Raw genomic sequence first — 27,250 nt, 5'->3', positions numbered from 1 at the left:
GTTGGGTGTGGACACTTTTTCAGAAATTCAGATTTTGAGTGACTATGCTGTTAGGGACTTTTTTTTTTTTTGGGCTATACAGACTTACCCAAATAGCCTAAACGATTTTTACCGGAGGCCGTTTTACTTTACCGACGGAGGCCGGCAGTAGTCGCGCCGTCCTGTTTTCTATTCTTTCTTACTTCTTCCGGTAACCGGAAGATCAAGCAAAGGGCATAGATAGATCAGAGATGGAAGAACCAGAGATCCTAGAACTATACGAACTTGACTATTCGGATCTCGTTCTCTTATCTTCAACCTCATCGACCTCACCTGAGGAGTTCGGCAAAGTCGAGAGAGTGGCGAAAACAATAATGGAAACCCTAGGGCCGGTGGGTCCAGGCGTCCTAGCAGTCACTGGTGTTCCCAGAACGTCCGAACTACGCAAGGAGTTTCTACCTCTTGCACGGGAGCTCGCGCTTCTTGACCATGAAAGCCGTAAACGCATTCTTAAGGTAGCCCCTGTGAATTAGTTTCATGACTTCCGTCCTTTTCCTTCATGTATACTTCAATTTTCTCCAATTTTAAGTCTATGATTTTTCACTGCCACTTTCATTATTTACGTACAGCGTGTTCTGGGGAATATGATTTGAATTGTTTTCTTACGTGAGAACTCCCTTGTCCTGTTCTGTTAACAACTTTGCGAAAAGAAATGTTTTGCATAGAATCTTCTCTGCAATCATACATGGAAATTTTAGTTTTGTTCTTTGATTACCATTTTCTTGGATTAGAAGCTTCAGAAGCAGATCGGATGCTAACATTTGATTGAGTTCTAGCTTTTATTTTGGAACGGATTTTGTGATTTTTATTAAATATGGTCAAATCTTAAAAAAAGAAAAATAGTTCCATACTATTTTAAGGAGCTCAGATGCCTCATTGGATATAAATTTCTTCTCACTTCTTTGTTATATGCTTCTGTCTTGAACTGCAGTGATGTACGCTTATGCCTTTGAGCATGTCTGGCCAAGTATAATAGCTATCATTCGTTTGCTTAAATTTTCTCTTTACAAACTCAAGTTGGATTATATTCAATTTTGTAGGCGTTCTCATTGTACTTCCATGCTTTTCTAGGAGCACAGCTTGGGTAGCGATGTTCCTTTAAAAAATCCAGATAGGAGCGTGTCCTCCTTTGCTATGCAACTGAAATATGCAAATGCCACAGTATTAACTGAAAGTAAACAAAGTAGAGGAGCAGATTACGAATTACATTCTGAAGATAATCATCAAGAGGTTGATCAGATGATGTCAGAATGTCACGATATGAAATTTAAGAATCTAGGGATTATTTTCAAAGAACTGGGATTTTGCATGATGGAGCTGGGGCTTCGCCTTGCTCAAATATGCGATAGGGCCATTGGAAGCTGTGAGTTAGAGCAGAGTCTCTTAGAATCATGTGCAGCAAAGGGGCGTCTTATACATTATCATTCAGTTCTAGATGGACTCCTTCTTAAAGAACCTGACAGGCGCAAGAGAACTCGCAGGGTTAATATCAAAATGGATCAGGAATGCATAAATACAAAGGGCCAGAAACAATTGAAAGGGTCAGAGTTAAATTCAAGTGCCTATGATGCTAATTCGTCTGGGATTCATTCTAATTTGTGGCAGCAATGGCATTATGATTATGGCATATTCACTATTCTAACAGCTCCCTTCTTTCTTATGCCATCTTGTTCGCCGACAACCGAAACAGAAGAGCCATTTTCTGCATCTTGTTATGAAGAATTACCTTCGCCATTTGGGCACACTTCTTTGCAGTTATATGATCCAAATAAGAATGAAGTGTTTATGGTAAAGGCTCCACCAGAGAGTTTTATTATTCAAGTTGGGGAATCTGCTGATATCCTTTCAAAAGGAAAACTTCGCTCAACCTTGCATTCCGTATATAGACCTACGAAATACGAAAATTTAAGCCGAGAAACTTTTGTTGTATTTCTGCAGCCTCCATGGAATAAAACATTCTCTTTCACAGACTATCCTTCGGCTAACACAACGTCTAATGCTCGGTGTTTGATGGCGTCTGATGATGAACCATCGTTTGGGCAGGATAAAAGTAAACTGTGTGACGAAATTCAGAGAATAGTTCCACCACTATCTTCAAGGTTGAAGGATGGGATGACTTTTGCTGAGTTCTCGAGAGAAACAACGAAGCAGTATTACGGGGGCAGCGGTTTGCAATCTAACAGATAGCTATATTCTGATCATCCCTCTTTCTAACTTCAATGTGTCCTTTGTCACATCAGTTGATTCCCTCTAGTTCACCTAACCTACAGTGTATGGAGTGATTGATTTCCGTTTATACAGTACTTTGTTTTTTTTTTTTTTTAACATGAAAAACAATACTTTGGATTCATATCGGTTTTTATTTAAAATGTTCAAAATTAATTTTATCACTGTTAATCCAAACCCACTATTATTCCTAAATCCAATGTATCTTTTTATATTTGACAGTTTTCGTTGGGGGTTGAATAGTAGAGATGCCCTCGGTACTTTAAACCTAAGGCTAAACCATAGAGTAATGATTTGGGGAGCGGCTGCTAAGTGGTATCTCCACGGGGGGATTTTCTTTCGAGAGTCTTTTGAGGGGGTGGGTACTACAGTACTTCATGCACGTCCGAGCTTGATTTTTCCTTTTTAATTCCCATAGTTTCTGCAGAGGATATCAAGCAGGCAACCATAACCTTTACAGGTGACAATGTGACGTAAATAAAACAGAAGTTTTCTTCATATGGCTATCCATTAGATAATGAGGATCACATTTCACGCTCTTCTTCCCACCTTCTCCCTCACGGCATCCTCCATGCTTACTTTCACTTGTTCCAGCCGAAATTTTAGTCTGGGAAGCTTCTTGTCTTGGCATTTTGCGTCAACTCACTACATCAATTCCAAGAACTTTTTTTAAAAAAAAAAAATAAAGAGGATACAATGATACACCATGCATGAGAGAGTTAAGTGTAAGTAAACTTCGTTACATACGTTAGGTGTTAAGAAATGCATGCAATTAGGAGCAAGAGAATCCTAAATCTTGAATTTTATGGCAATGTCATTGGTTTGATGAGCTAAACTGATTAGCACGAGTTATGACTTCCTAAAAATATGTTCGGATATGATAGCTCAATCACTTATCATAATTTCTTTTATCTTCTTCAATGTGTTTATTCAAAGATACTAGTTTGTATCTTGTTCCATTCAAAGAACTCTAATGATACCCAACCAACAAATGTTTGGAAATCTGTTTTGACCCAGAACATACATTTTCTTAATGCAACAATTTGGTACGTTTAGGAAAACGTTTTAAACCCCAAAATGTGAAGACGGATGTTTCCCGTAAGACGTCGTTATATCATTACATATAAGTGTCTTTCTTTATAATGGGCAGAACATATTTAGTTCAAAAATGGGGTAAAACAGATAATTCTTGTTTTATTCCTCTGGGAGTGGGCTAAATAAGAGTTTGTGTTTTGCTTGCTAGGGGGAATAAATGAGCACCCGGTAAAGGACAGAGGCCTGAGAAAAGAAGCCTACATGCTTCTATATTTTTAGGTGCAATGATGCAGCTAGGCCATGCTTTCTCTTTTCCTAGTGGTCCAAAAGGGTTAGGCAGGGTCGCTAAAATTGACTTTAAAAGAACAAAATCGGAAAAGAATAGAAAAAAATATGTATTTTCTTGAAAATAACAAGGAAAGCAAGGAAAGCACATTAGGATAGCAATTGAAGTGAAAGGGAGGACTTGATCATTGGGAAAATGAGGCAAAAGGAATAAAGTTTATGGCTTTTGTCAGTAGTAATGAAGGTGGGAACGAAACACTTTGAAAACATAGAAGTGAAGGCTGTTGTTTCTCTTGGCCCTTCTGCTTGTTCTGTATGGGAAATTATGAGGAGGGATTTCAGCTCATGGGGCTGGAAAACGAAAACTTGAAAAAAAGGCAGAGGTGATGACGTCTGTAGGCACGCGCATTTTAGCACATGTCCCCTCCTTCTGGAATTCAGCTTTTGTGTCCATTACTGTGCAGAAATTTGCCTCAGCTCAACTTTTGTTTGGACTTGCTCCCATGTCGGCCTCTGACGTTGCCAACTCTTACTGCATCAAGAGACACCATCACTCTCCCCTCTCCTCCAAACCCTAAGGCCCTCTGACATATCCCATTGCTGTGTCAGATCTCAGCTTCTGATTCATCCCTGCCATGAAGTAATGGTCCTCCTATAGCTTTGTATCCCTGCAAGAGACCCATTTTTGTTAATTTAGTGACCCTTGACCGCACATTGTCCCATTGATTTGTCCGTACCAAGCCGAAGCCAACCTCTCTTGGGTGGGGGTTAGTGTTAAAGCCATTTGAAAGCTTTGGACGATATGTACAGTTGGAACATGGAATGTGGAAGTAATAAATCTTCCTTCTTTAAACATATGATGACAACAGTTCCCTTCATTAACATGACAACTCGAGACTCGCAGAGCTTTGCCTCACTAGTGCCTAAGCTGGGTTAATTCCTAAAATGTTGAGGAAACAACAGTGATGTCATTACTCGTACCTGATCTTTATATGTCTATTCAAATAAAAAGGAGTGATTATTAATTTGCTTCGCCTTTGAGTGCCCTCTTGTGAGGCGCCAGCCGTATTCAGTTTTTCTAAACGGTCTGCTTGAAGCAGTCCCACAGCATCTGTTCACACGAAGTGATGTGGCTTTGAAGTTTGAACACAATCCGACCAAGATTATATACCAATATAATATTGCAATATTAGCATCCAACAATTTTTTCCCGAAACAAAAAAAGTTATCGTGTCAGTGTCTTCTTCGTAATTATGTCCACTGTTGCTCAAGATTCAAGATCCTACTTTGGTCCATTTGGGGATGCGGGTAAATGCTTTGTTGTAACTTTAAGACATTGTGCCACTAGGCCCTAATATAGTATAGTGAATTGCATACTTTATAACAAATGATATGAATCGAGTTATCACTATGGCTCCATAATGATAGTTCAATCAATGAGTAAAGCTCCCCTTATAACCAAAAAAAATAAAATCGGAAATAAATATCTGAGTCACTATGTCACAAAATTCCCCCAATGCCCTCTGTTCTCTGTTATAGACAGATGCAGAAAACAGAGTACTTAGCCACATGGCGTTTGACCATGCTTAGACCCATCCTTAGCTTTTGTTATTTTCCCGGCCAGATTTTACACTAAAGGACATTAGCATTCAAACACTCCTACTCACTACCTCAGACTATTCCCTCCACGCACACACATATATATCCTCTAGGCCATGCCCTCCCTCAACGTCGAAGACCACTCCCTCGAGTAGTTCACATCCCTTGCCCTGACATGGAAACCAGGTTCTCAATTAATGCTCGCCGCCCGGAATATTTTCCTACCGGCGGAACCCATTTGCCGGAGAGCCCAAGAGTGCCAATGGAGTTTCTGTCGAGGTCATGGAGTGCCTCCGCTTTTGAGGTCTCCAAGGCTCTGGCTCCTCCGCCACCTCCTCCTCCTTCTAGCAACGTGGCTTCCAAGTCTGCGAATGGGTCATCTTATGGTGCTAGCTCTATTCCTGAAGATGCCGCCGGTGAGTCTGAGGAGTTGTCAATCATACCTCGGAACCAGTTCTCATTCGCCTCTTCTGCTACTTCACAGCTTGTGCTGGAGCGCATTATGTCACAGTCCGTGAGAGAGGTGTTTTCTTTGCTCTAACTTGGTGTATTTTAATTCTCTGTTTGGTTCTCGAGAAAGAAACTTAAGAAGTGAAAGCATGTTTCGCAAAGTATTGTCCCTCCGAAAGCAAAAGAAGGGAGCCGTCTAACAGAGCAGAAATCTTTGTCACGCTCTGTTTTTCCGTCATCCATTCTAACTACAAAATGTTATCTGTGATTTGGTCCCATTTATCTATGTTTTCTCATATCATGGGGTTTTAAGTTTGCGTCTGATGTATGTGACAGGAAGTGTCGCCATTAACGTCAGGGAGACTCTCTCACAGCAGCGAACCTATGAACGGTGGTGGTTCGTTAACCGGAACGGATAGCCCACCAATTTCTCCGTCTGATGAATTTGACGACGTCGTTAAGGTATCTCTTTAACACTTTTACCTCTTTTGGTTAGCGGGAGAAGCGAATAGTGTTTCCTCGTGAGTGCTAGTAATTTTAGTAATATATGCGACTACTCTGACTCACACCAACTTCTCTGTTTTTTATGCTCTGTTCTGGTTCTCGAGCTTCTTCCTCGAGCTGCTGCAGCCACTTCTTTCTTTCTGTTTTTTGTTAAAATAAATTTTTAAGTGGTGTAAGGAAAGGAAAAACGGAAAACAGAACACTGTTACTTTTGTCTGTTTTTCAGGAAAGCTTTCCTTATTCTACTAAAGGAATTTTCAAGTTGTCTTGTCCAACAAGGAAGACTACCTTAAAAGCCACCGAAAGAAAATGAGTAAAATGTAAAAAATTTATTGGGGATAAAAAAGAAAGAAGCTCGAGGGCCCATCTGTGCCTCGAGATGGCGCCGATTTACCTTGTGCATATAGCTTATTTTAAGTTTGGATCAAAAGCATTTTTTTTTTTAAATCGAGATAAATTTTTTTATATATTTATTTTATAAAAATATTTTTAAAATCTTACTTATAATTTCATCCAAACACTCTTTTGAGTCTCTCCCATCTCTTCCTGGAAGAAAGGTCTACTCAAATACCTACAAAACTAGATTTACTCTCTGTTGTTGTTCACTCATTTGAAAGTAATAAACTTTTGATGTGTAAAGAGTTCCCCAAGATCCACTTAAGTTAGGAGTAATCTTATTTCCCCTGAAAGTAGTGTGAAAAGAGGGTAAAGGGAAGGAAACGATAGTTAAGAAGTGGGCTAATTTCTAAATCGCCAAGTGACGTCACTAATTAAGAAAACCAAAATAAAGTATTCATTTGAAGATAACAATAGTGAAGTGGGTCGTAGCGATATATTTCAGATCAAAGGTCTAGTCATGTCTTCCATTTCCAGTCAACTTGCTGCTTGCTAATGCAAACACGACATAGCGACAGACTCCACTGTTTCTTCTTTCACCCGATTCAAGTGTACAGTTATATTATTCTGGGCATTTGGTTTTTACCCTAAAGACCAAACGAGTTATCTCATAGGGTGACTGGTCGGTACTGCGAAGGCAGAGGAAGTGGCCCAAGCAGAATTTATAGCATTCTTATAATCGACTGTATCTCTGATTCTCGTGTCTCCTCTCTCCCATACTGTATGTAACATGGGTAAAACTAATCAACAAACAAGATTGCCAGCAGTTCTCCAGCCTTATAATTAATACAATTAAAATAATGTCAATCATAGATCAAAAAGAAAGTTCACAGTGGTCCGGCCTGGTAGAATCCAAGGAAATAGTGTGTTCTTTTGATTGGTTCTCAAAAGACGTGCATGCATGTGTTGCAACAGTTTTTCCGGTCCAACAATTCCATACACCCATTGTTCAATGGCGGGCGAGGCAGCGGCGCGATAGGGAACGGGACGCCCAGTGGAGGACCCAAAACAGTTGGGAGATGGTTGAAAGAGCGAAGAGAGAAGAAAAAAGAAGAGAGCAGAAGCCACAATGCTCAGCTACACGCCACGGTTTCGGTGGCAGCAGTGGCGTCCGCCGTGGCAGCCATAGCAGCGGCAACGGCAGCTTCATCTGCACCGCACAAAGATGAGAGGATGGCCAAAACAGACATGGCGGTGGCATCCGCAGCAACATTAGTTGCAGCACAATGCGTAGAGGCTGCTGAAGCAATGGGAGCCGAGAGAGACCACCTTGCTTCGGTGGTCAGCTCCGCCGTGAATATTCGCTCTCACGATGATATTACCACTCTTACCGCCGCCGCTGCTACGGGTAGGCTAATAAAATTTATGAAACACGCGCACATTATAAATGATGTATGATTGAGGGATGTGGTTTTTGATATGCAGCTTTAAGAGGGGCAGCGACGTTGAAAGCAAGAGCATTGAAGGAAGTGTGGAATATTGCGGCGGTGACACCATTGGAAAGAGGCGTAGGACTCGGGATATGTGGAAAAGGCGGCAACAACACCAATAACAGTAACACTAGCACCAGTGACAGTGGAGAAATTGTTAACGTGGACAATTTTCTGGGTGTCTGCAGCCAAGAACTTCTCGCCAGAGGCACCGAACTCCTCAAACGCACCCGTAAAGGTTATATCAATTTGCTGCTTATCGCACCGACTCTATTCTCTCATTTAGGATATGTAAATTAATTACGAACACCATTTTGTTGGTAAATGCAGGTGATCTTCACTGGAAAATAGTTTCTGTTTACATACATCGAACGGGGCAGGTGATGCTGAAAATGAAGAGCAAACATGTTGCAGGGACCATTACTAAAAAGAAGAAGAGTAAGCTGCCATTTAGTTTCTTTGTTCTTACTTCCCAGGATCGTATTGATTGTGATGAAGAGGAATAATTTGACCATGGAAAACGCAAGCCGTAACTCGTGCTTTTGATGCTGCAGATGTAGTGCTGGATGTGTGCACGGATGTACCGGCATGGCCAGGAAGGCATTTGTTTGATGGGGGAGAACAACGAAGGTACTTTGGGTTGAAGACAGAATGCAGGGGAATCGTGGAGTTCGAGTGCAAGAATCAGAGGGAGTATGACATCTGGACTCAAGGAGTTTCAAGGCTTCTATCTATTGTCGCGGAGAGCAAAAACAGCAGAGGAAATTGAGCTCTATTCCAGGAAACCACGGAGCTAGTCTCACGTTGCATATTTTTATAATCTGAAACATTCCTGGATGCTTAAGAGCACAATTTGTAGAAAAGTAGGAATGATTTGTTGGCGACAAGGAACGTCTCAATTCCCCGAAAGCCTTAGAATTATGTTTAATGAAGTGGTACCATGCCTAATCTCAGATATCGACCAGGTAGAGGAAGGTCAGAAGCAACCACCCCATATACCCTATGGTTAGATGGAAATTAAGAAATGGAGCAAAGCAAAAACTCTTGCACGAAACAACACATCTGCATAGTGGAAGGAAAACCCTTCACCTCTAAGAAATGCCTGTATCCACATCGGAAAGCAGGTCGTACCAACTCCTAAAATAAACGCATGTATTGCTTGAAGCAAGTCAATCCATGAAACAAGGCATCTTATTCAACGCAAAAAAAACTCACACACACACACACACACACGCGACTAACAGCTTCAAGTTTACCTTTAAGAACAGTCATGAGCTCAGGGCTGAAAATCCTTAGCTGAAACATAAGATTTTCATCGGAAATTTAGTTAACCAAACCAAACCGCGATACTCACTATGAAAGGCACTCACGCATATGCCACAAAGAATAGTACCAGGCCATTGAAGCAGGGCAGCCTCAAATAAGGTAGATAAATTTACTCCCTCGACTTGCAATAGAAGAATCTATCATTGCAAATGAAAAAGTAAAGACATTCGGAAACGTATTTACAATTCCGTTTCAACAACTATTTACCAGTGTAGTGACACGACTCATTTGCATACGTTCTCCCTAAGCTTACACATGAAGTATAGGCACGTGCATTTATTGACATGACTTCTTTTTTCTTTTTTAGCACCGGCTGATATATGGCAAAAAGATTATGGGAAGGAATACGTGCAACGATTATCTCTTTAGCCATCGGCAGCTCTGAAGATAGTAAGCAAAGCGAGGAAGAGGTTGATGATGTCCAGGTACAATGACACCGCGGCCCAGATATACTCATCATAGGAGTACCTTTTGATGAGGTTGTCTGTATCATAAACAATGTAACCACAAAATATAATGGCTGCTAGACACCCATAGATCATCACTGATATCTTACCCAGCGGAAAGAGAATCTGCAAGAGAAGAAACATATTACTAAACCACAGAATATGAAAAGTGGCTAATACATCTTAGGCCGTTATATTTTGAGACCATAGTACCTGAATCAGAGCAAAGACCAATAGAACTATCACAGCACCGAACAAAAAGGGGCCGAGGAAGTTGAAATCTTGGCCTCTCCTAGCAGCCCAGAAGGTGTAGAAGGTCAAGCTGAGCACAACCACTGCAGTTAGGATGACCGCTTCAAGGATAACCTTCCCTGTTTTCAATCATTCAAGGGGGAAAGTCAGGTTATCAAGGAAAATTGGCAATTGGCTGTGACTTGAGGAATAAAACTTATTACCGTACACTCATAATGCAATAAGCCAATATCCCATATCCGTTACCCACGTGTTTACAATGAAGAACTTAGAAAACAATAAAATTCAAATATCATCTTCACTATTTTTTTTCCTTTTTTTTGGTGACACATCCTCATCTTCACTGTTTTTGATAAATAAGAGGAGTAACCCGATAGAAGAGGCACATATACATCACTTACATTCAGAGTATTAATTTCTCAATATTAAAAGAGGAGAAACGGAAAAGAAGTAATAAATCACTAATCGCATGGGTATGCTTATCCGATCACACACCAGGGTACATAAGCTGACACGTAACAAAAGTCAACCTCAGAGCTATTACACTGATATAAACCTCCCAAACTACAGAATACCAAAGCGATATTCCAATCCGCAGGGCACATAACACATGCACAAAAGAATAAGGCAATAGGCTACAATCCACAAGAATGGATGTGCCCTAACTCCCAATTTAAGCGTAATCCTAGAACTAGATACGGATGTTCTAAAATTCGAATTCAGATCAGAGATATTCAGGAACTGGTTAGAATCGCACATCAAGCATGGAAACTCCAGAGGACCTAAACTTAAGCAAGCAGGGGATTAGTCCATAAACCATATGCCAATTCTAGGGTTTTATGATTGAAACGACAAAATCTTTTTATTGTGGCAATAGACTTAACTTTCTATCGCAGTAATAGCAACATGTACCAATGAATAATAAATTATTAACAGATTAATAGCTCGGTAAATCTCTTCGGCCTTCAACTCGCGGAGTATCAAACGAGAGAGAGAGAGAAATAAAGAAAGAAAGAGATTGCTCAATCTTACCGCTGGTGAAGGCGCACGTTAATCCAACAGCAAAAGCCAGAGAAATCGTGAAAATTCCAAGAAGCACGTAATTTACCGGGTGCTTCTGGTGGTAATAGAACAGGGGGCATAGGACTGCAACAATTGGACAAAGACAGCGCTTAGCCAAATTACAGACTGACCACATAACAATAACGTCCGGGGGTAGTACAAAAATGAAAAATTGGCTATGAAAACGGAAAGAAAAGAATCAAGAACGTACCAATAAAAGGGGTGATGATGAGGATGATGTAGAGAGCCAAGCCGCCGCGGGATGAAACGAAGAAGTGCGCAATTGGGTGGACGGTGACGACGACGGAGGCAACAGCGATTGTGGCGAGCAACTGGATTGTTATGATTGAGTAGACCTTGCGAATGAAAGACCACCGAAGTTCAGGGCTTTCGAGCATCATAGGGTAGAGAGGCCTCGCTCCTCCGGCTTCCACATCAGTTTTGCGGTTGGGTTGGTTCCACATCGTCGTTGGGTGAATGAAGCTTGGTGTTCGCTCGTCCTATCGATCTCCCAAAGGTAGAGGATATGAAACCTCGAAGGCTTGACGGTTTATCTTCTGTTGTGCCTGATACCAGACAAGGAAATGATCGAACCCTTAAGACTCCGGCGGCAGTTTTTCTATACCGCGGTTTAGAAATGCGCCTCACAAGCTTCGTGAGGCATCCACGTTGTCCGCGAAATTATCCTTCCCAAATTGGATAGAGAGACTTTGTCATTTCTTTATCAATTGTTGCCAAAATCAATATCAATACTAATATTATAACAGGTCCTTATTTATATTTTTTTAATTTTTAAAGTCTTTTTTTTAAAGCAATTTTTCCTATTTTACAATCTTTATTGATTAATCATCCTTTTTGTAAAAGCCGCAGCGGGCACTGTAAAACCAAAGAACCCATCCGGACATCCAGTTTTTCTATTCATTTTTTAATATATATATATATATATATAGTGGAATGTGCAGTAGCACTGAAGAATGAGGGAGTGAGATCTCCAGTAAAATGCCCAAACACAAACTAAATGAGTGTGGGAAAATTAGAATCAAGAACGCTAGGGCGGAAAAACAATATTTAAGAGATTATAAATATTTAAAGAAATCATGTTCCGCACCGTAACAAGTGCAAAACTCTGGGTTATATGCTTCATGGCTTTCGTTGTGGTTCTGATCTTATCAATCCTGTTTGGATTTGTTGATGTTTGGGTCTACTAGGCTTTATGTTATGTACATTTTAATTTCAGATTGGGCTTGCAGGGGTCTTCATTAATCAGTACATGGAGAAAATGTTTTGAAGTTTACTTCGATAAAATTGTCTTTTTCATTAAAAAAGCCGAAAAAAAATAATGCGTAACCTGGATGAATAATTATTAATAATTGATTATTACTAGATACAAAACCAATTAGCATGCATGTCGTAAATACCGCAACAATCGGATATATATAACATATTAGTCGCCGTGTTTCAAAATTATTCCTTCACAACTCATTTTTGTACGGTATACGCATACATGACCGTAGAAGCATACATGACAGGTATTTGCCCTGTGACTCCGTGAGGAGTGAACGAGAAGGATCTCATGTTTTGGCATTAGCTTTGCGTAAAGATAATCCGCACCCGTAATTCCCGGCGAACTTTTCATCTATTGGATAACATCTCTCTTTTCTATTTGTTTTTAATCCTTCCACCCTTTTCTTGAGCATAAAAAAATATTTTTTTCAACTTTTTTAGTATGATGTGAGATAAATTCACAATGATATTCCATTTATTACTTCACTTTATTACATTCCATTCACTTTACACCTTATTATTATTTTTATTTTAATTCATTTTATTAAAGTTGAATGTCTGATCTCATTCTAACTAGCAGAGTAAAAATAAGTAGTAAAAATATAATTTAGAAAGGTGAATAAATGTTTTACAATTCAAAAAATAAATAGACAGACATATTATCTATACTACGTAGCCTCATGTTCTAAATCTAAGATCTAGTTTATAGTGAAAATAACATTACAAACTAGATTTTATATTTAAGACAGGAGGTAGTATATGCTTATCTTATAATTTTTGAACGTGTGTGTACATAATTATCAGCTATCAGCTGATTATTTTTCATTTTCCCCAATATTTAATAGGTATAAACCTAATGTTAAGTTTGGCTTGTTATGGTTCTCAGTTCCCATGGCATGGAATTTTTCATTTTTTCCTTTTAAATCATTCAAGAGATTAGGCGATAATGATATTAAATTTATTACGTAATTTAAATTTTTTGAGCACGATATAATATTTTTTACAGCACATACCAGTTTAACTATATAGAATTATCAATTCCCTCCCATAGTGAGAGGCGTGAACAAGAAGCATCACATGTTTTGGCATGAGGCTTGCGTAAAGATATACTGCACCCGTAGTTCCCAGCAACGTCTTCAACCTTTAACCTTTTTCTTTCCGGTGGCAACTGGACCCCCAATTAATCAAGTCCCTATCCATTGGCGGGAATAACTTAGTGACTCAGCAAACGCAAGCAGTAGTCCCAGAAGTCACCATGGATCCACCCATAAATATAGACAAACGTAGAAGTCAATCATGTTGGAGAAAGGAGGTAGCTAGCTTAGGTGGTGAGAAAATGGATACAGACCTGCTGGAAAACAAGAAGAAGCAGCTATTTTCATTTGCCATGAAAGGGAAATGGAAAGAGGTAATTAAACTGTACGAGGAGGAGCCAAGGCTTCACAAGGCCAAAATAACGAGGTCTGGAAGCACTGCGTTGCACGTCGCAGTGTCTGATGGCAACGAGGAGGCGGTGGAACGGATGGTGGAGCTCGCTGGGAGCTGCCCAAACCACTGTAAAGAGGCTCTGGAGACTCGGAATGACAGAAAAAATACTGCTCTGCATATAGCTGCTTCCATGGGCAATCTCAGAATGTGTCGACTCATTGCGCAGAAAAATCCCTCCTTAGTCGCCGTTCGAAACGTCGACGGTGAGACACCTCTCTTCCTGGCGGCTCTTCATGGCAGAAAAGAAGCGTTTCTTTCTCTTCATTATCTCTCTCACCCTACTGGTTCTCCCCCCAGTTGTGATAACTGTAGAAGGAACGACGGCGACACTGTTCTTCATTGTGCAATTGCCGGAAACTTCTACGGTAATATTACTTTGATCACGTTCATTTACTGATTTATGATCTTGAACTCCTCTCTGGTGATTATTATATGTTTATAATAATATTATGTTTAATACCATCTTAAATGGCAGATCTGGCATTCCAAATAATTCACCTGTATAGAGAACTGGTAAACTGGGTGAACGAAGGGGGGTTGTCTCCCCTCCATTTGCTAGCAGAAAAGCCTTCTGATTTTAAAAGCGGTAGCCGCCTTGGACGGTATGAAATGATCATTTATCACTGTAAGTACTAATTAAGTCATATTTGTTCACAGAAGTAAGGCTACTATTCTTAATGTCTACTCCGAATATCCATCTTCTTCATTACAATATGTATATGCGGGCGGGCGCCTCGTTTTACTGTTTGACAGGTATATATGTTGATGATCTTAAGGTGGTTGAGTCCAATCATCAATATTCATTCTTAGAGGCCGGAGAGCACAAAACAGATTGCAATCTTCCAGACAATTACGGGACTTGCTACGACTTTTTCGGGATCGTGAAAACTGGGCTCGCTGTTGGTACTTTAATTTCTTTTTATTCTCATTGTTCACATGTAATTTCATTCATATTATAACTACATTAACCCTCTAGACACATTATTATAGATAATTAATTAATATTTTAACTCACGTTAGTTTGTCATTTATGTACTGTATGTACACACACACACACTTCATCTCTGAATAAAGTCAAGCAGTTCATTCATTTGCCATGTTGCAATTTATTTTATGCAATGCATATGTCGTTTGTACGTGAAGCTTGATGTAAGTACAGTCTGCACACACATGCAGTATCAAAAACAAACACGAATTAAGGCGCACATCCCCAATATCATCTAGCATTACATTAAATGCATGATTTGTTTTTACTCTACTTCTTAGCTTTAGCTTGAGACATCAGCTTTTCATTTCCAGTAACCAACAAATTTCCAGTGGTTCACTTTTTGAAAGACAAATTTTTCTCGAAAGGACAGCCATCAAATAATGCAGGAGATCCCGAGGTGGCAAGAAATAATAACATCGCCGGTGAGGAATCTCCTGAATTTTGGTACATTATTTCTTCTTTTTTGCAATTCTACAGGAGAAAGCGAATTTTCTGGGCACAAGATGACAAGACCATGCACTTGTAATGCCCTCACCAATTCACAGTTCACATTACATTTGTCTATAGGATCAGGAAGTGGAGCTCATGATAATACGCGTCAGTTATATCCAGAAAACTACGAACCCTGCTGTAAATTTTTCAGATTTCTGTATCTGGCAGTGTCGGTAATTCTTGGCCAAGGTATGCTTATATCCATGAACATTCGTGTGTTACTTTAATTTGCAGGGTAGATATAGGAAAGCAAAATGTCCTAGGTTTTGTGATACATCTGTATGTGTCCCTTTCATACCCGTTTTTTAGGTTCATGTGTCTCTTATTTGTTACTCCCATATTAATTAATCCTAAATAATGGCCCACATATGTCTGAATCTATTTTGGCATACTGATCCAGGCTCGAGCGGATTAAAAAGAATACGTCGAAAGAAGCAGAAACACGTTTGGTCTTTTCAAGTAATGAATGAGCTTCTTAGTCGTGCTTCCTTGTACGAGTACGAAAACAATGGAAGTGAACCCCAAGGGGTTGATTTTGCCTCAGACACCGATCATGCAAAGGATGAAGCAGAAGCTCCCTCTTTTTTAGACCAAGAAAGCAAACTAATCAGACCTGGAAATGATAAACAAGAACAGGACAAAGCAGGTGAATTACGAAACTTAGATCTTGATAGTACAAGGGGCTCGGGTATATCCTTGACCTGGGCTTTCAAAAGGAATAAACAAGGGTTTTGCTCTCCAAAAAACCGAGTACTTATAATTTAACCATTTTGTCTCATCATGATGAGCAACATTTGTTGTTATGTGAAGGGGGGAAAGATTCCAAAAGGAAGAGAACTGAGACACCTATACTAATCGCTGCAAAGAACGGAGTGATAGAGATGGTCGAGAAGATTCTAGAATTGTTTCCTGTGGCCATTCACGACATGAACGAAGAGAAAAAGAATGTAGTGCTGTTGGCAGTAGAGCACAGGCAACCGCACGTATATCAGCTGTTGCTCCGAAGAAATATTCTTAAAGAGAGTGCATTTCGGAAGGTGGATCACAAGGGAAACAGTGCCGTACACTTAGCTGCCAAGTTTGGACAATACAAGCCTTGGCTTATTCCCGGCGCTGCCCTCCAAATGCAATGGGAAATCAAGTGGTTGGAGGTAATTCATTGGTCACTATAGCAATTTTTGAGCTATATATGTGCGTGTGTGTGTGACATGGATGTGATCTCACAGCTTTATATAAATGGATGCAGTTTGTGAAAGAGTCAATGCCTTCTCATTTATTTGCTAAACGCAACAACCGTAATAAAACCCCGAAAGACATCTTCACCGAAACTCACGCTCCACTAATGAAGAGCGGAGGGGAGTGGCTGAATAAAACCTCAGAGTCATGCTCTGTGGTGGCGGCGTTGATAGCGACGGTGGCCTTTGCCACATCGGCCACCTTGCCCGGTGGTGTTGACCAAAACACCGGCCAGCCAATACTGGAAAGGGAGCCAGCATTCAACGTGTTTGCCATCTCATCATTCATTGCCCTGTGCTGTTCCATCACCGCCGTAGTGATGTTCCTAGCCATACTTACTTCTCGTTATCAGGAGTATGATTTTAGGGTTGACCTGCCCATGAAGCTCATAGTGGGTTTGACGTCATTGTTCATGTCGATTGCTTCCATGTTGGTGTCATTCTGTGCCGGCCATTTCTTTGTGCTCAGAGATCAACTCCAACACGCCGCGCTTCCTATATATGCAGTGACTTGCTTGCCAGTGACCCTTTTTGCTTTAGCACAGTTCCCACTTTACTTCGATCTGGTGTGGGCCACCGTAAAAAGTGTGCCACAGCGTAGCTACAAGGCCATCCCCGTCAAATTCAGCGGAGAGGATTCTACCCAGGACGACGCAATGGGGAGAGAAAGAAAGAGAGTTCTGGCACGCCAGCTTCTTGATCTCCTGCAGACTTGATGTCGGCCCCATCGCTCAGTAGCCTCGAAATCTCATACACTCCCACACGCACAAACTGTTTGTTTATTTAGAATTTAAAAACTGTCTAATTTGTAATTTTGTTCGATGGTGTGAAGAACGAACAGTTCTACCTCATGACTAGATCTTACTACATATAAAGCATAAAAGTAACGCAAATAGCATTACTTTATTGTACCTGTTACTTAATTTGGAGATATTCAGGCCAAAAAAAAAAAATTGGAGATATGTTCTCACGGTGCTCGATGCGAAGAAAGCAGCTATGAAAATAGCGAAGAAAGGAGCTGCGACCAAATTAATTGCTAAAAAGGTTTGAATATGATGATTATGATCGGTAATTAAAAAAATGAACGTAAACAAGATTAATTAGAGTCATGATAATTAATCAGTTTAAAGAAGAGTACATTTGTCCCTTTTTTTAATACTTTTGCCACAGAGTAGAGTTTTTCATTTTCTGAAGAACCTTTTTCACAATAAGAAAACCACATCTGTAAGAAAAGCACTTTTAACTTCCTTTAATCAGAAATCAAGACAAACATATAATTATTCTTATAACAACGCAAAAGAAATAGAGCATGGTAAAATTGAAAAGAAAACCTGCAGGTAAAATGAGTTATAAGAATGAAATTTATATATGCACTTAATTTAAAAACAAGTTAGATTTATTAATACTAAAACCTAGTAATTATAAGGTAAATACTGAGTAAAAAAACAATTAATTTTGATTTGCTAGAAAAAACACTTGATTAAGAAAGAAGGCCAGTGCAATTTGCCCCCTCACCAAAATAGGAAAAGGTTCCTCCACTTACTTTCTCCTTTGCTTCTCATCTTAATCTTTAAAATTGTAATTTCAATGGTTTGGATTTTATACTTTATAAAATAGTTTTATTATTAGTTCAAATTATCATGGCTTAAAAGGGTTTAACCACCGAGAGCTTAGATTTTCTAGTAAGTGGGTAGTTCTCGCTTAACCAATTTTGAGTTGGTCATTCCCGCTTAACCAATCTTGAATTTAAAGACTTGAGAATATAGTAGCGCAAGTGATAGAACCACCACTCGAAAGGCCCGTGATAAGGGGCTGGCTTGGGATACTGGGTGCATATTAAAAAAAAAAAAAACAACAAAAAGGTTTGGTCCTTGAGGCGTAAACGAGAAGAATCGCATGTTTCGACACTTGCTTTGCGTAAAGATAATCCCCAGCGATAATTCCCAGCAACCTTTGGATATCTTGCATCTCTCTTTTCAATTTCTCTTTAAACCTCATCTTTTTCTCAGACAAAAAGTATTATTTTTTCGACTTTTCAAACATCATGTGAAATAAAATCACCATGATATAAATTTCAAATCTAGTTGATTTTATTACATTTCATTTATTCTATATCTTACTATATTTTAATTTTAATTCATTTTACTAAGGTTGAATGTCTGTTAATCCAACTAGGAGAGTAAAAATAATTTCTCATCCGGTGACCCATTATTTAGCTAGGACCGGATAAGTAGTAAAAATATAATTTAATAAGATTTTAAAAAAATTAATGTGTGCGTACATTTATAATAATATACGTGCTTATTTTATAATTTTCGAATATGTGTGTGTACATATTTCTTACCTAATGCTAGTTAAGTTTGGTTTGTTATGGTTCTCAGTTCTCATAGCATGGAATTTTTCTTTGGGAGAATTACAATCAAGTCCTAAGAAAGAAAAATAATTACAAAATAAGTATTAGAGATTATTAGTTTTTAATTTGAAACTCGTCATTATAGGTTGTTTAGATTGTTATTGGGATTTTTTAGTAATTATTTTTTCTCTAGAACTTAATTGTAATTCTCGCTTTTTCTTTCTCGCGCAATAGATGAGGGATGACGATATTAAGTTTATTACGTAGTTTAAAATTGTTAAGCATGGCATAATAAATTTTACAGCACGTACCAGTTCACAGAGGTATCTAAAATCAATTCTTTCCCAGTGAATGAGAGGCGTGAACACGAAGTATTACATGTTTTGGCATCGGGCTTGCGTGTGTGCGCACCCCTAATTCCTAGCGACATCTTCACCCATTATATATTCTTTCCTTTTGTTTTGCAACACGCTATATCCACGTAACACACGTGTACCTTTGCCTGCACAAGCTGAGACACCCGCATCCCTGAACAGCAGAAAGCTAGGAGGCAGAAACAGATCAATCTTCACTTTTTTTTTCTCATCTTATTTATTCGACCTTGTCTTATCCTTTTTCCTTCTTTTCCGTTAATTTCAGCAGCTTCCTCTTCATCTGAGATGGGAATAACTTGGTTACGCAGCAACCCTTTCTCCATAAAAACAGTGATCGTCTCTGTACATACTATTTAAACCACACCCACACATAGAGATCGATCAGGTCATCATAACAGAGCAGCTGCGCGGTGGAAGCCAGTAGAGATACGATTATGACGACGATGGTGTCTTCGGAGCTGGAAAGCATTAAGAAAGAGCTATCCACATATGCCATGAAAGGCAGGAGGGAAAAAGTGATGAAGATGTACCAGGACGAACCAAGGGCGCACAGAGCCAAAATAACAAGGTCAGGCGACACTGCGCTGCACTTAGCTGCGTCGGAAGCGAAGGACAAGGTGGGGGAAGAAATGGTGAGGTCAGTTAGGTCCCATTGGGATAAAGATCAACTTAAAAAGGTCCTGCAAACTGATAACATTAGGGGCAACACTGCTCTGCATTTAGCGGCTGCAATGGGAGACGTCAGAAAATGTGAGATAATTGCAAAGGTCAAGTCGTCGTTGGTGGATTGTCGTAACGGTGCCAGCGAGACACTCCTCTTCCTGGCCGCTCACTTTGGCGGAACCAAAGCTTCTCTTTGCCTTCACTATATCCGAAACCCTACCGACGGCGGCACTCCGCTCTACTATGCCAACTGCAGAAGGAACGACGGCGACACTATTCTTCACAGCGCGATCAATGGAGACTATTTTGGTAAAATAAATCAACAACTTCATCATCCATCTCCTGTCTTTCTATATGATCTTATGATGCAGAAAACAAACTGAAGTATTGGCTCGTGTGCGTGTGTATATATGCAGATTTAGCATTCCAGATAATACACTTGTATGAAGATCTAGTGACCTCGGTGAACGAGGATGGGTTGTCCCCGCTCCATCTCCTGGCAGCGAAACCTTCTGCCTTCAGAAGTGGCAGCCGCCATGGACGGGTTGAAAGTATCATCTATCACTGTAAGTATTTAATTTAATATTTTGTTCCTTTTGACACGAGTCATGTACACTGAGGAAACGTATATCTATAATGTGTTACCTCTTAATTTGAATTCTCGTCCTCTTCATTATGCTATAAACTTGCAATTTCAAATATCTATATGTGTGTCTTTGTTTGTCCGCAAGGTATAGACGTTGATCAGCTAAAGAAAGCAGAACCGCTGAACGTCTATACTGATGAAGTCAAAGAAGACCAACCAGCCCATTTTCCACCCAATTATTGTGTACTTTGGGACGCTTTCAACACCGTCATCACATTCAAATCCACAGTGACAGGACCTTCCGGTAGATTTGTGTTCCTTTCACTATGCATGCAAGTCAGCCTGTGTTTTCTTTCTTTTGCCTTGATTAGCTATTTTTCAACATGTCAGCATTGTGCAATTCGCCGTCTTCTACCACCGAGTAACTTTTTTAAAAAATAAATAAACATATTATTGTGATTTTAAAAAATTACTTTAATAACAAAGATATAAAAAAATTATATGCTATATTTCCTTTGTATAGTAAGAAGTTAAGCGTGGCTTGTTACCATTAGCTATGATGTGCTGATCTTATTATTATCATGCGGTTAAATGAATAAACGTTTGAAAGGTAAATCTATAGGTGGAGGAAAATGAAATGAATCTCAAGCAAATAGCAAGGATCTCGAAAATGCGAGAAATCATCATAGAGCCGCTGGTGCTGGAGGTCAGATTTTTTTTTTTTTTGGAAATTCTAGAGAAATGTAAGTTGATAAACAATCTGATCATATTATTTATTGTTTCATTAACCAGAATCGGAAGAGAGAGATCATGGAAGTGGATTGTTTCCTGCTAACTTCAGAACCTGCTTTAATTTTGTCAGATTCTTTTATCTGGCTCTACTGGTGATTCTTGGAGGAAGTACGCCATTTGTACATTAATTCCATCCCTGTCTTGGACATTTATATATCCATGTTTAATTTACGTAATATAATATACCCTACAGGATCGAGCATGTTAAACAAGATACGTCGAAAGAAGGAGAAGCACACTTGGTCTGTTCAAATAATGCATGCACTTCTTAATCGTGCCTCTGATTATGAGTATGAAGACAATGGCTCCAAGCCGGACCACTCCCCTATTTTACAGGACCTGTCATCCTTCGGGTTTAAACCATGAACTGCCAAAGACACGGGTAAATTACGAAATTTTAGATATTGATAGTATATTTTAGAAAGGAACAGACAAGGGCTTTGGTCTCCTAAAAAAGAAAAAAAAACCTACTACTTAGAATCCAACTATATTCTCTCTTGGTGATAAGCAACATTTGTTGTTATGTGAAGGCGGGAATGATTCAAAAAATAAGAGAACTGAGACACCTATACTTATCGCTACAAAGAACGGAGTGACAGAGATGGTTGAGAAGATTCTAGAGTTGTTTCCGTTGGCTATTCACGACATGAATGATGAGAAAAAGAATGTTGTGTTATCGGCAGTGGAGAACAGGCAGTCCCGAATTTTAGAAGCATTGAACACAAACAATCAGTGGAAACACCTCATTCAGTCAATTGATATTGATGGCAATAATGTATTGCACTTAGTTGCAAAGTACGAATTGCAGATTCTGGGCTATACTGCTATAGTGCCATGCAAATGCAAGATGAAATCGAGTGGTATGAGGTAAATGAGTAGATAGTATATTTATTTTCCACTCTCAGATACATCTAGTAGCCATACTTGTGAATATTTAAATTTAAATACTTTGCTGGTGGAATTTGATTTGCAGTATGTGAAATCGTTTTTGCCATCCCAGTTCACATTCCTTAAAAACAAAGAAGGAAAAACTCCGGAAGAAGTCTTCCTCAGAAATCATCCGGAACTTGTTGAAAAGAGTGATGAATGGCTTGGTCGTACGTCTGAATCTTGCTCAGTGGTGGCTGCGCTGGTTGCCGGAGTTGCCTTTGCGACATCAAGCAATATACCCGGTGGCAATGATGATAAGACTGGCAAGCCAACCTGGTGGGTTTGATACTTTCGCTATCACTGCACTTATTGCGCTCTGCTTCTCTGTCACTGCGTTGATCATTTTTCTTTCCATACTCACCTATCGCAAACAACCCGCTGATTTTATGAAAAGATTGCCGGTGAAGCTTTTTCTGGCCTTAAGCTCGCTTTTTCTGTCCATTTTCTCAATGTTCATCTCTTTCTGCGCCGCACATTCCTTTGTGCTTGAGGACAAGTTCAAGAAATCAGTGCTTCTTCTTTATATTATCATTTGTCTTCCTGTTTACTTCACAATTGTAGAATTTCCACTCTACATGGATCTTGTCAAAGCCATTTTTGTGGAAGTTCCGCGTCCATACAATCGAAAACGTATTTAGAGGGGGTAGTGGGTGCTGGTGCTCTTGCATAATTCCTATATCAGTCAAGGATTATGTTTTATTCATGGTTATATATATGTAGCCAGGGACTCTCTCCCTCTCTTTCATCTTCCATTCTGGTCCCCCAACCACCCCCCCCCCCCAAAAAAAAACATATATATTATTAGCTTGATGACATGTTTGAACCTCGCAAGATTTTCTGATCTTGAGTGATTGCTGATTTGAGCCTCCAATATTGACTTCCCATTGCACATGTTTGACGATATTGAACATGAATATGAGACATGGACTTCTTTAGACTCTTTTTATGATATCAGGACCAATCGCAAACGAAATTTCGTATAAATAAAGATTTTGGGGTTTTATAAAGTCTCGATAGGGTCTCCCTAATAAATTAGATCTTTGGAAAACCCTACAATAACACAACAGTGCAGGTATAGCATATGGAACCTAGCTTCACAACAGTGTATTCATCCCTATTTGGCATCACGATTGAAATCATTGATAAGTACGCTTCACATTACTTACCTCGAATTCTGTTAATTATGATTAAAAAGCTACTTATAAACCATTTCAAACAGAAACAAAATCACTTTCTTCCAAGTCAAGCAGATTAGTTATCAATGATGAGGATCAAATCAACTAAAAACTCAAAGCAAGTATGAAACAATTCAGATTTTAATTATTAATCTGTTGGCACGAATTTTTAATTATTAATCTAAATTTCGTTTGAGTAAAATTTACTTCTATTGGAGCTCTATTTTTGTTAATCAAGAGTTCTCTAGTGCTACTTATGTGATCCTTTTTTTTTGCAGGGCTGCATCATTTAGTGTGTGTTGTAGTAGGGGGAGAAAACAGAGAAAGGAAGCATATTTAATATCCATGGTGTATCTATTCATGTAAATAATCTTTCTTGAAAGAATTTGTGGTTTGTGGTTATTTTAAGGAAAGCTTGCAGTCTGGATGTAAGTTTGGGGGATTTTCATGTAAACAGTTACATTTGTTTCTTGTTGGTTTCTTAATATATTTGGAGGAGGATTCAAATATAGATGTGTTCATCATAAATAACAATGTTAGGAAATGCCGTACAATTTCAAATGTTGAGTAGCTGGTGATGGATGCCCTAATTTAAAATTAAGAAACTTGTATCAAAACTACTAAGCATGCAGAACACAAAACAAATATTTTATAATAATTTTTTGTGACTTTTTATGGAAGATGTGAAAACAATTATAAAAAGTGAAAAAGACCAACACAAACAATACGATGGCTATCACAATTTAGACATATACGAAGTTATGTAAAAATTACAGAGTCCTTAATACGCAAAACCCTCTACTAACGTGATAGGCCACTATTAGTTGATTAATAATTATATCTAAAAATTTAGCATTCAACCATCTTTCAAGTAATCAGTTACATTCCACTTAGTATGTGAATCAAGCAAACAATTATACCTTTTCCTTTTAAAGAGTAATCAATGACAACTCTAAGCATATGACAACTCGTGCAATTCAAGATGGGAAGCTCTAGAGAAGAACATATATAAACATATGAGGAAACTGAATACACACACACATTAAAGTTTAAACCATGAAAACATAATTGTTTGCATGAAACACAACATAGTTGTAAAAGAAAACTCAAAATCCCAAACTAATAAATCTCAAAAATATATACATGGAAAGTTCAAATCCAAATAAGTCTCTTTTTCTAGCTCCGGAATTCAAGCCCCATAATCTGTCCTAAAAAATCGTTGATTGGCCATTCAAAGAATTGTTTCATTTTTAACTCTGAACGTATATATAGATATTAAATTGCACCTAACAAAACTCCCTATAATTTTTCCTACATTCAGAATTTAAAAAAGCTGGATATCAATAAACTGACCTATTTTTTATTTTATAGTAGTTTCGAAGGTGTAAAAATCGATTTATGATAATTTTGCCTCTTTATTTATATCAAATCTTTTCCTGTTAACCGGGGGAAGTATTTTCACTCTATCTCATGGCTTCATGCGAGCTTAATTTGGGCTTAGAAGATCCTCAGCTAATTAATGCAAGGTCGGTTTGCTACGACCGTGATTTTTGGATTATATTAAATTTATTGCTTTCATTATCAGTACTGGTATCATCAAAATTTCTTTCTGGCCTGTCGACCAGGCTTGCTTATTACTGGATTTTTTATTTCAGTGGCATTTGCAATATCTCATGGCATACACCGCCTTTTGTGACGTTATTTAATTATAAATGGTTGTTCATGCTTCATACTATCTCAAGTGCAAAAGAATACAAATTGCCATTTTTTTGAGTTTCGTCCTCCAGGCTTTCAACGTTGATGCTAGTTTGGAGCTGACTTTCTGTATGTTTTAATTTCAGATCGGGCTTCAAGGGGTCCTCATTACTTCAACATTCGTGTTTTGAAGCCTTACTTAATTTGAATAAAATTGTCTTTTTATTAACAAAAATTATGCGGAACCTGGATGAATAATTTTTAATCATTACTGACTATTAAATACAAAACAAATTAGTATGCTGTAATTAATATATACTCACAACAATCAAATACTACTATATATGTATATATACAATATTAGTTGCCGTATTTTAAAATTATTCCTTCATAACTAACATTTATACAGTATACGCATGGCATACGCCAGATGGTAGATGTATACATGACAAGTTTTTGGCCCGTGCGGAGAAAACGAGACGGATCACATGTTTTGGCATTCGGCTTTGCGTAAAAATAAAAATCCGCACCCATAATTCCCAGCACCCCTTTCCTTCTATTGGATAAACACCTCTCTTTTCAATTTGTCTTTAATCTTTCGCCTTTTTCTTAAACATTAAAAATTAATTTGTTTCAACTTTTTCAATATCATTTGATATAAATTTACAATGATTCAGGTTCCATTTTAATTTGTTTTTACATTCCAGTCACTTTATATCTTATTATATTTTTATTTTAATTCATTTTATCAAAGTTGAATCATGAATGCTCTGATCTTAGTCCAACTAGAAGAGTAAACATAAGTGGTTAAAATATAATCTAAAAAGGATAATAAATGTTTTGCAATTGAAAAATAATTAGAAAGATATATATAATATACACACTTATTTTATAACTTTAGAATACGTGTGCGCGTTCATATGTCTTAGTTTTATATTAATTGGTTATTATTCGTTTCCCAATATTTAGTAGGTATAAGCTTAATGAGTTTGCTTTGTTATGGTTTTGAGTTCTCATAGCATGCAATTTTCCTTTCTTATACCAAGAGATGAGGGATGATGATAAATTTATTACCCCCCGGTTCCTTTTTATAAGCAATTTTGGACTCTGTTATATAGATCAAAAAGTTAGTTACAGATAATAAATAGGCGGAAATTGAAAATTCTTTCTCCAAAATACATTTATTTACGGGGGGAGAGAGTATAAGAAAGAGAATAAAAGAATTATTATAATAAAAAAATTATAAAAGAGAGAAAATATACGATGAAAAGAGATGATAGTTTGGAAAATAAGATAACAAATATATTAAGTATTAAAATAAATAATTAATGGAGGTAAAATAGAAAATTTGTTAAAAAATTTACAGCAACTTGCAAAAATTGATTATATTTAGAAATAAGAAAATAATGGTAGTTGTTGGTTATAAAAAAAGATGGAAAGAGTGCGTAATTTACAGCACGTACCAGTTTACCCAAACTATCATTTTTTCCCAGCGAGTGAGAGGCGTGAACAAGAAGAATCACATGTTTTGGCATCAGGCTTGCGTAAAGTTACACTGCAGCCGTAATTCCCGGCAACGTCTTCATCTACTGGATAAACATTCCTTTTCCCAAATCTGCTGTCTTCAACCTTTCACCTTTTTCTTTTCGGCTGGCAATTGGACCCACAAGTAATTAAGCCCCTATCCATATTATATTGGAGATTTGAAGGAATAACTTAATTAATGAATCAGCAAACGCAAGCAGTAGTCCAAGAAGTTTTCGTACGTGGATCCGCCCATATATATAGATACACGTAGAAGTCGATCATATTATTGCAGAAAGGAACTAGCTGTTGGAGTTTCAGTGTGTCACCGTGTCAAAAGAAGTGCCAACACTAGCTAGCTTGGGTGGTGAGAAAATGGCCACAGAGCTGGAAATCAGCAAGAAGCAGCTATTTTCATTCGCCATGAAAGGGAAATGGGAGGAGGTGATCAAACTGTACCAGGAGGATCCAGGGCTTCGCAAGACCAAAGTAACGAGGACTGGAAGCACTGCGCTGCACGTGGCAGTATCTGATGGGAGTGAGGAGGTGGTGGAACAGATGGTGGGGCTCGTTGGAAGTTTCTCTGGAGACTCAGGATGACAGAAAAAACACTGCTCTGAA

The 27,250-nt window shown here is 38.5% G+C and overlaps 6 protein-coding genes across 7 annotated transcripts; 5 read left to right on the top strand and 1 right to left on the bottom strand.

Annotated features, from left to right (window-relative positions):
* The first annotated feature begins 161 nt into the window (after positions 1-161).
* On the top strand, positions 162-2,329 carry LOC114720664 (uncharacterized). 2 transcript variants are annotated; one of them, XM_028906333.1, is made up of 2 exons: positions 162-494; positions 1,111-2,329. In XM_028906333.1, exons 1-2 carry the CDS (start codon positions 231-233, stop codon positions 2,224-2,226), a joined length of 1,380 nt encoding a protein of 459 aa, XP_028762166.1. In that variant the 5' UTR covers positions 162-230; the 3' UTR covers positions 2,227-2,329. The 2 variants fall into 2 exon arrangements, with proteins under 2 accessions (XP_028762166.1, XP_028762168.1); XM_028906335.1 differs by having other exon boundaries at positions 402-494; positions 1,080-2,329.
* A 2,947-nt stretch (positions 2,330-5,276) lies between these two features.
* LOC114720663 (VAN3-binding protein) lies at positions 5,277-8,917 on the top strand. Its single transcript, XM_028906332.1, has 6 exons — positions 5,277-5,707; positions 5,971-6,096; positions 7,450-7,882; positions 7,960-8,202; positions 8,295-8,402; positions 8,519-8,917. Exons 1-6 carry the CDS (start codon positions 5,360-5,362, stop codon positions 8,731-8,733), a joined length of 1,473 nt encoding a protein of 490 aa, XP_028762165.1. The 5' UTR covers positions 5,277-5,359; the 3' UTR covers positions 8,734-8,917.
* Positions 8,918-9,385: 468 nt separating this feature from the next.
* Positions 9,386-11,627, bottom strand: LOC114720665 (protein LIFEGUARD 4). Its single transcript, XM_028906336.1, has 4 exons — positions 11,262-11,627; positions 11,021-11,134; positions 9,950-10,107; positions 9,386-9,862 (listed from the first exon to the last, which is right to left on the bottom strand). The coding sequence occupies exons 1-4, from the start codon at positions 11,512-11,514 to the stop codon at positions 9,656-9,658; spliced, it is 732 nt and encodes a 243-aa protein (XP_028762169.1). The 5' UTR covers positions 11,515-11,627; the 3' UTR covers positions 9,386-9,655.
* Positions 11,628-13,672: 2,045 nt separating this feature from the next.
* On the top strand, positions 13,673-17,253 carry LOC114720641 (uncharacterized). Its single transcript, XM_028906304.1, has 8 exons — positions 13,673-14,187; positions 14,298-14,447; positions 14,576-14,725; positions 15,122-15,232; positions 15,378-15,491; positions 15,703-15,948; positions 16,113-16,453; positions 16,549-17,253. The coding sequence occupies exons 1-8, from the start codon at positions 13,722-13,724 to the stop codon at positions 17,251-17,253; spliced, it is 2,283 nt and encodes a 760-aa protein (XP_028762137.1). The 5' UTR covers positions 13,673-13,721.
* A 2,445-nt stretch (positions 17,254-19,698) lies between these two features.
* On the top strand, positions 19,699-20,938 carry LOC114720640 (uncharacterized). The gene is made up of 4 exons (XM_028906303.1): positions 19,699-20,236; positions 20,344-20,493; positions 20,659-20,817; positions 20,904-20,938. Exons 1-4 carry the CDS (start codon positions 19,699-19,701, stop codon positions 20,936-20,938), a joined length of 882 nt encoding a protein of 293 aa, XP_028762136.1.
* Positions 20,939-21,906: 968 nt separating this feature from the next.
* On the top strand, positions 21,907-22,873 carry LOC114720639 (uncharacterized). The gene is made up of 2 exons (XM_028906302.1): positions 21,907-22,172; positions 22,306-22,873. Exons 1-2 carry the CDS (start codon positions 21,907-21,909, stop codon positions 22,871-22,873), a joined length of 834 nt encoding a protein of 277 aa, XP_028762135.1.
* Positions 22,874-27,250: the final 4,377 nt, after the last annotated feature.

The sequence above is a fragment of the Neltuma alba genome, unplaced genomic scaffold, assembly GCF_004799145.2.
Source record: "Neltuma alba isolate B1F8T4 unplaced genomic scaffold, ASM479914v2 tig00011993_pilon, whole genome shotgun sequence".
Classification (NCBI taxonomy): Eukaryota; Viridiplantae; Streptophyta; class Magnoliopsida; order Fabales; family Fabaceae; genus Neltuma; species Neltuma alba.
This window is presented reverse-complemented; position numbering and strand designations above follow the sequence as displayed.

Bases quoted from the DNA above. Each gene is read 5' to 3' on its own strand.
- LOC114720639 (XM_028906302.1), top strand. From the start codon at position 21,907: ATGGTTGAGAAGATTCTAGAGTTGTTTCCGTTGGCTATTCACGACATG. The intron at 22,173-22,305 runs GTAAATGAGTAG...TTGCCATCCCAG, and splicing joins ATGAAATCGAGTGGTATGAG to TTCACATTCCTTAAAAACAA.
- LOC114720640 (XM_028906303.1), top strand. From the start codon at position 19,699: ATGACGACGATGGTGTCTTCGGAGCTGGAAAGCATTAAGAAAGAGCTA. The intron at 20,237-20,343 runs GTAAAATAAATC...GTATATATGCAG, and splicing joins GATCAATGGAGACTATTTTG to ATTTAGCATTCCAGATAATA. The intron at 20,494-20,658 runs GTAAGTATTTAA...TTTGTCCGCAAG, and splicing joins TGAAAGTATCATCTATCACT to GTATAGACGTTGATCAGCTA.
- LOC114720665 (XM_028906336.1), bottom strand. From the start codon at position 11,514: ATGTGGAACCAACCCAACCGCAAAACTGATGTGGAAGCCGGAGGAGCG. The intron at 10,108-11,020 runs GTAAGATTGAGC...GATTGAAAACAG, and splicing joins AACGTGCGCCTTCACCAGCG to GGAAGGTTATCCTTGAAGCG. The intron at 9,863-9,949 runs GTACTATGGTCT...CTTCTCTTGCAG, and splicing joins TGGTCTTTGCTCTGATTCAG to ATTCTCTTTCCGCTGGGTAA.
- LOC114720641 (XM_028906304.1), top strand. From the start codon at position 13,722: ATGAAAGGGAAATGGAAAGAGGTAATTAAACTGTACGAGGAGGAGCCA. The intron at 14,448-14,575 runs GTAAGTACTAAT...ACTGTTTGACAG, and splicing joins TGAAATGATCATTTATCACT to GTATATATGTTGATGATCTT. The intron at 14,726-15,121 runs GTACTTTAATTT...TTTCATTTCCAG, and splicing joins GAAAACTGGGCTCGCTGTTG to TAACCAACAAATTTCCAGTG.
- LOC114720664 (XM_028906333.1), top strand. From the start codon at position 231: ATGGAAGAACCAGAGATCCTAGAACTATACGAACTTGACTATTCGGAT. The intron at 495-1,110 runs GTAGCCCCTGTG...ATGCTTTTCTAG, and splicing joins GCCGTAAACGCATTCTTAAG to GAGCACAGCTTGGGTAGCGA.
- LOC114720663 (XM_028906332.1), top strand. From the start codon at position 5,360: ATGGAAACCAGGTTCTCAATTAATGCTCGCCGCCCGGAATATTTTCCT. The intron at 8,203-8,294 runs GTTATATCAATT...TGGTAAATGCAG, and splicing joins CCTCAAACGCACCCGTAAAG to GTGATCTTCACTGGAAAATA. The intron at 8,403-8,518 runs GTAAGCTGCCAT...TTGATGCTGCAG, and splicing joins CATTACTAAAAAGAAGAAGA to ATGTAGTGCTGGATGTGTGC.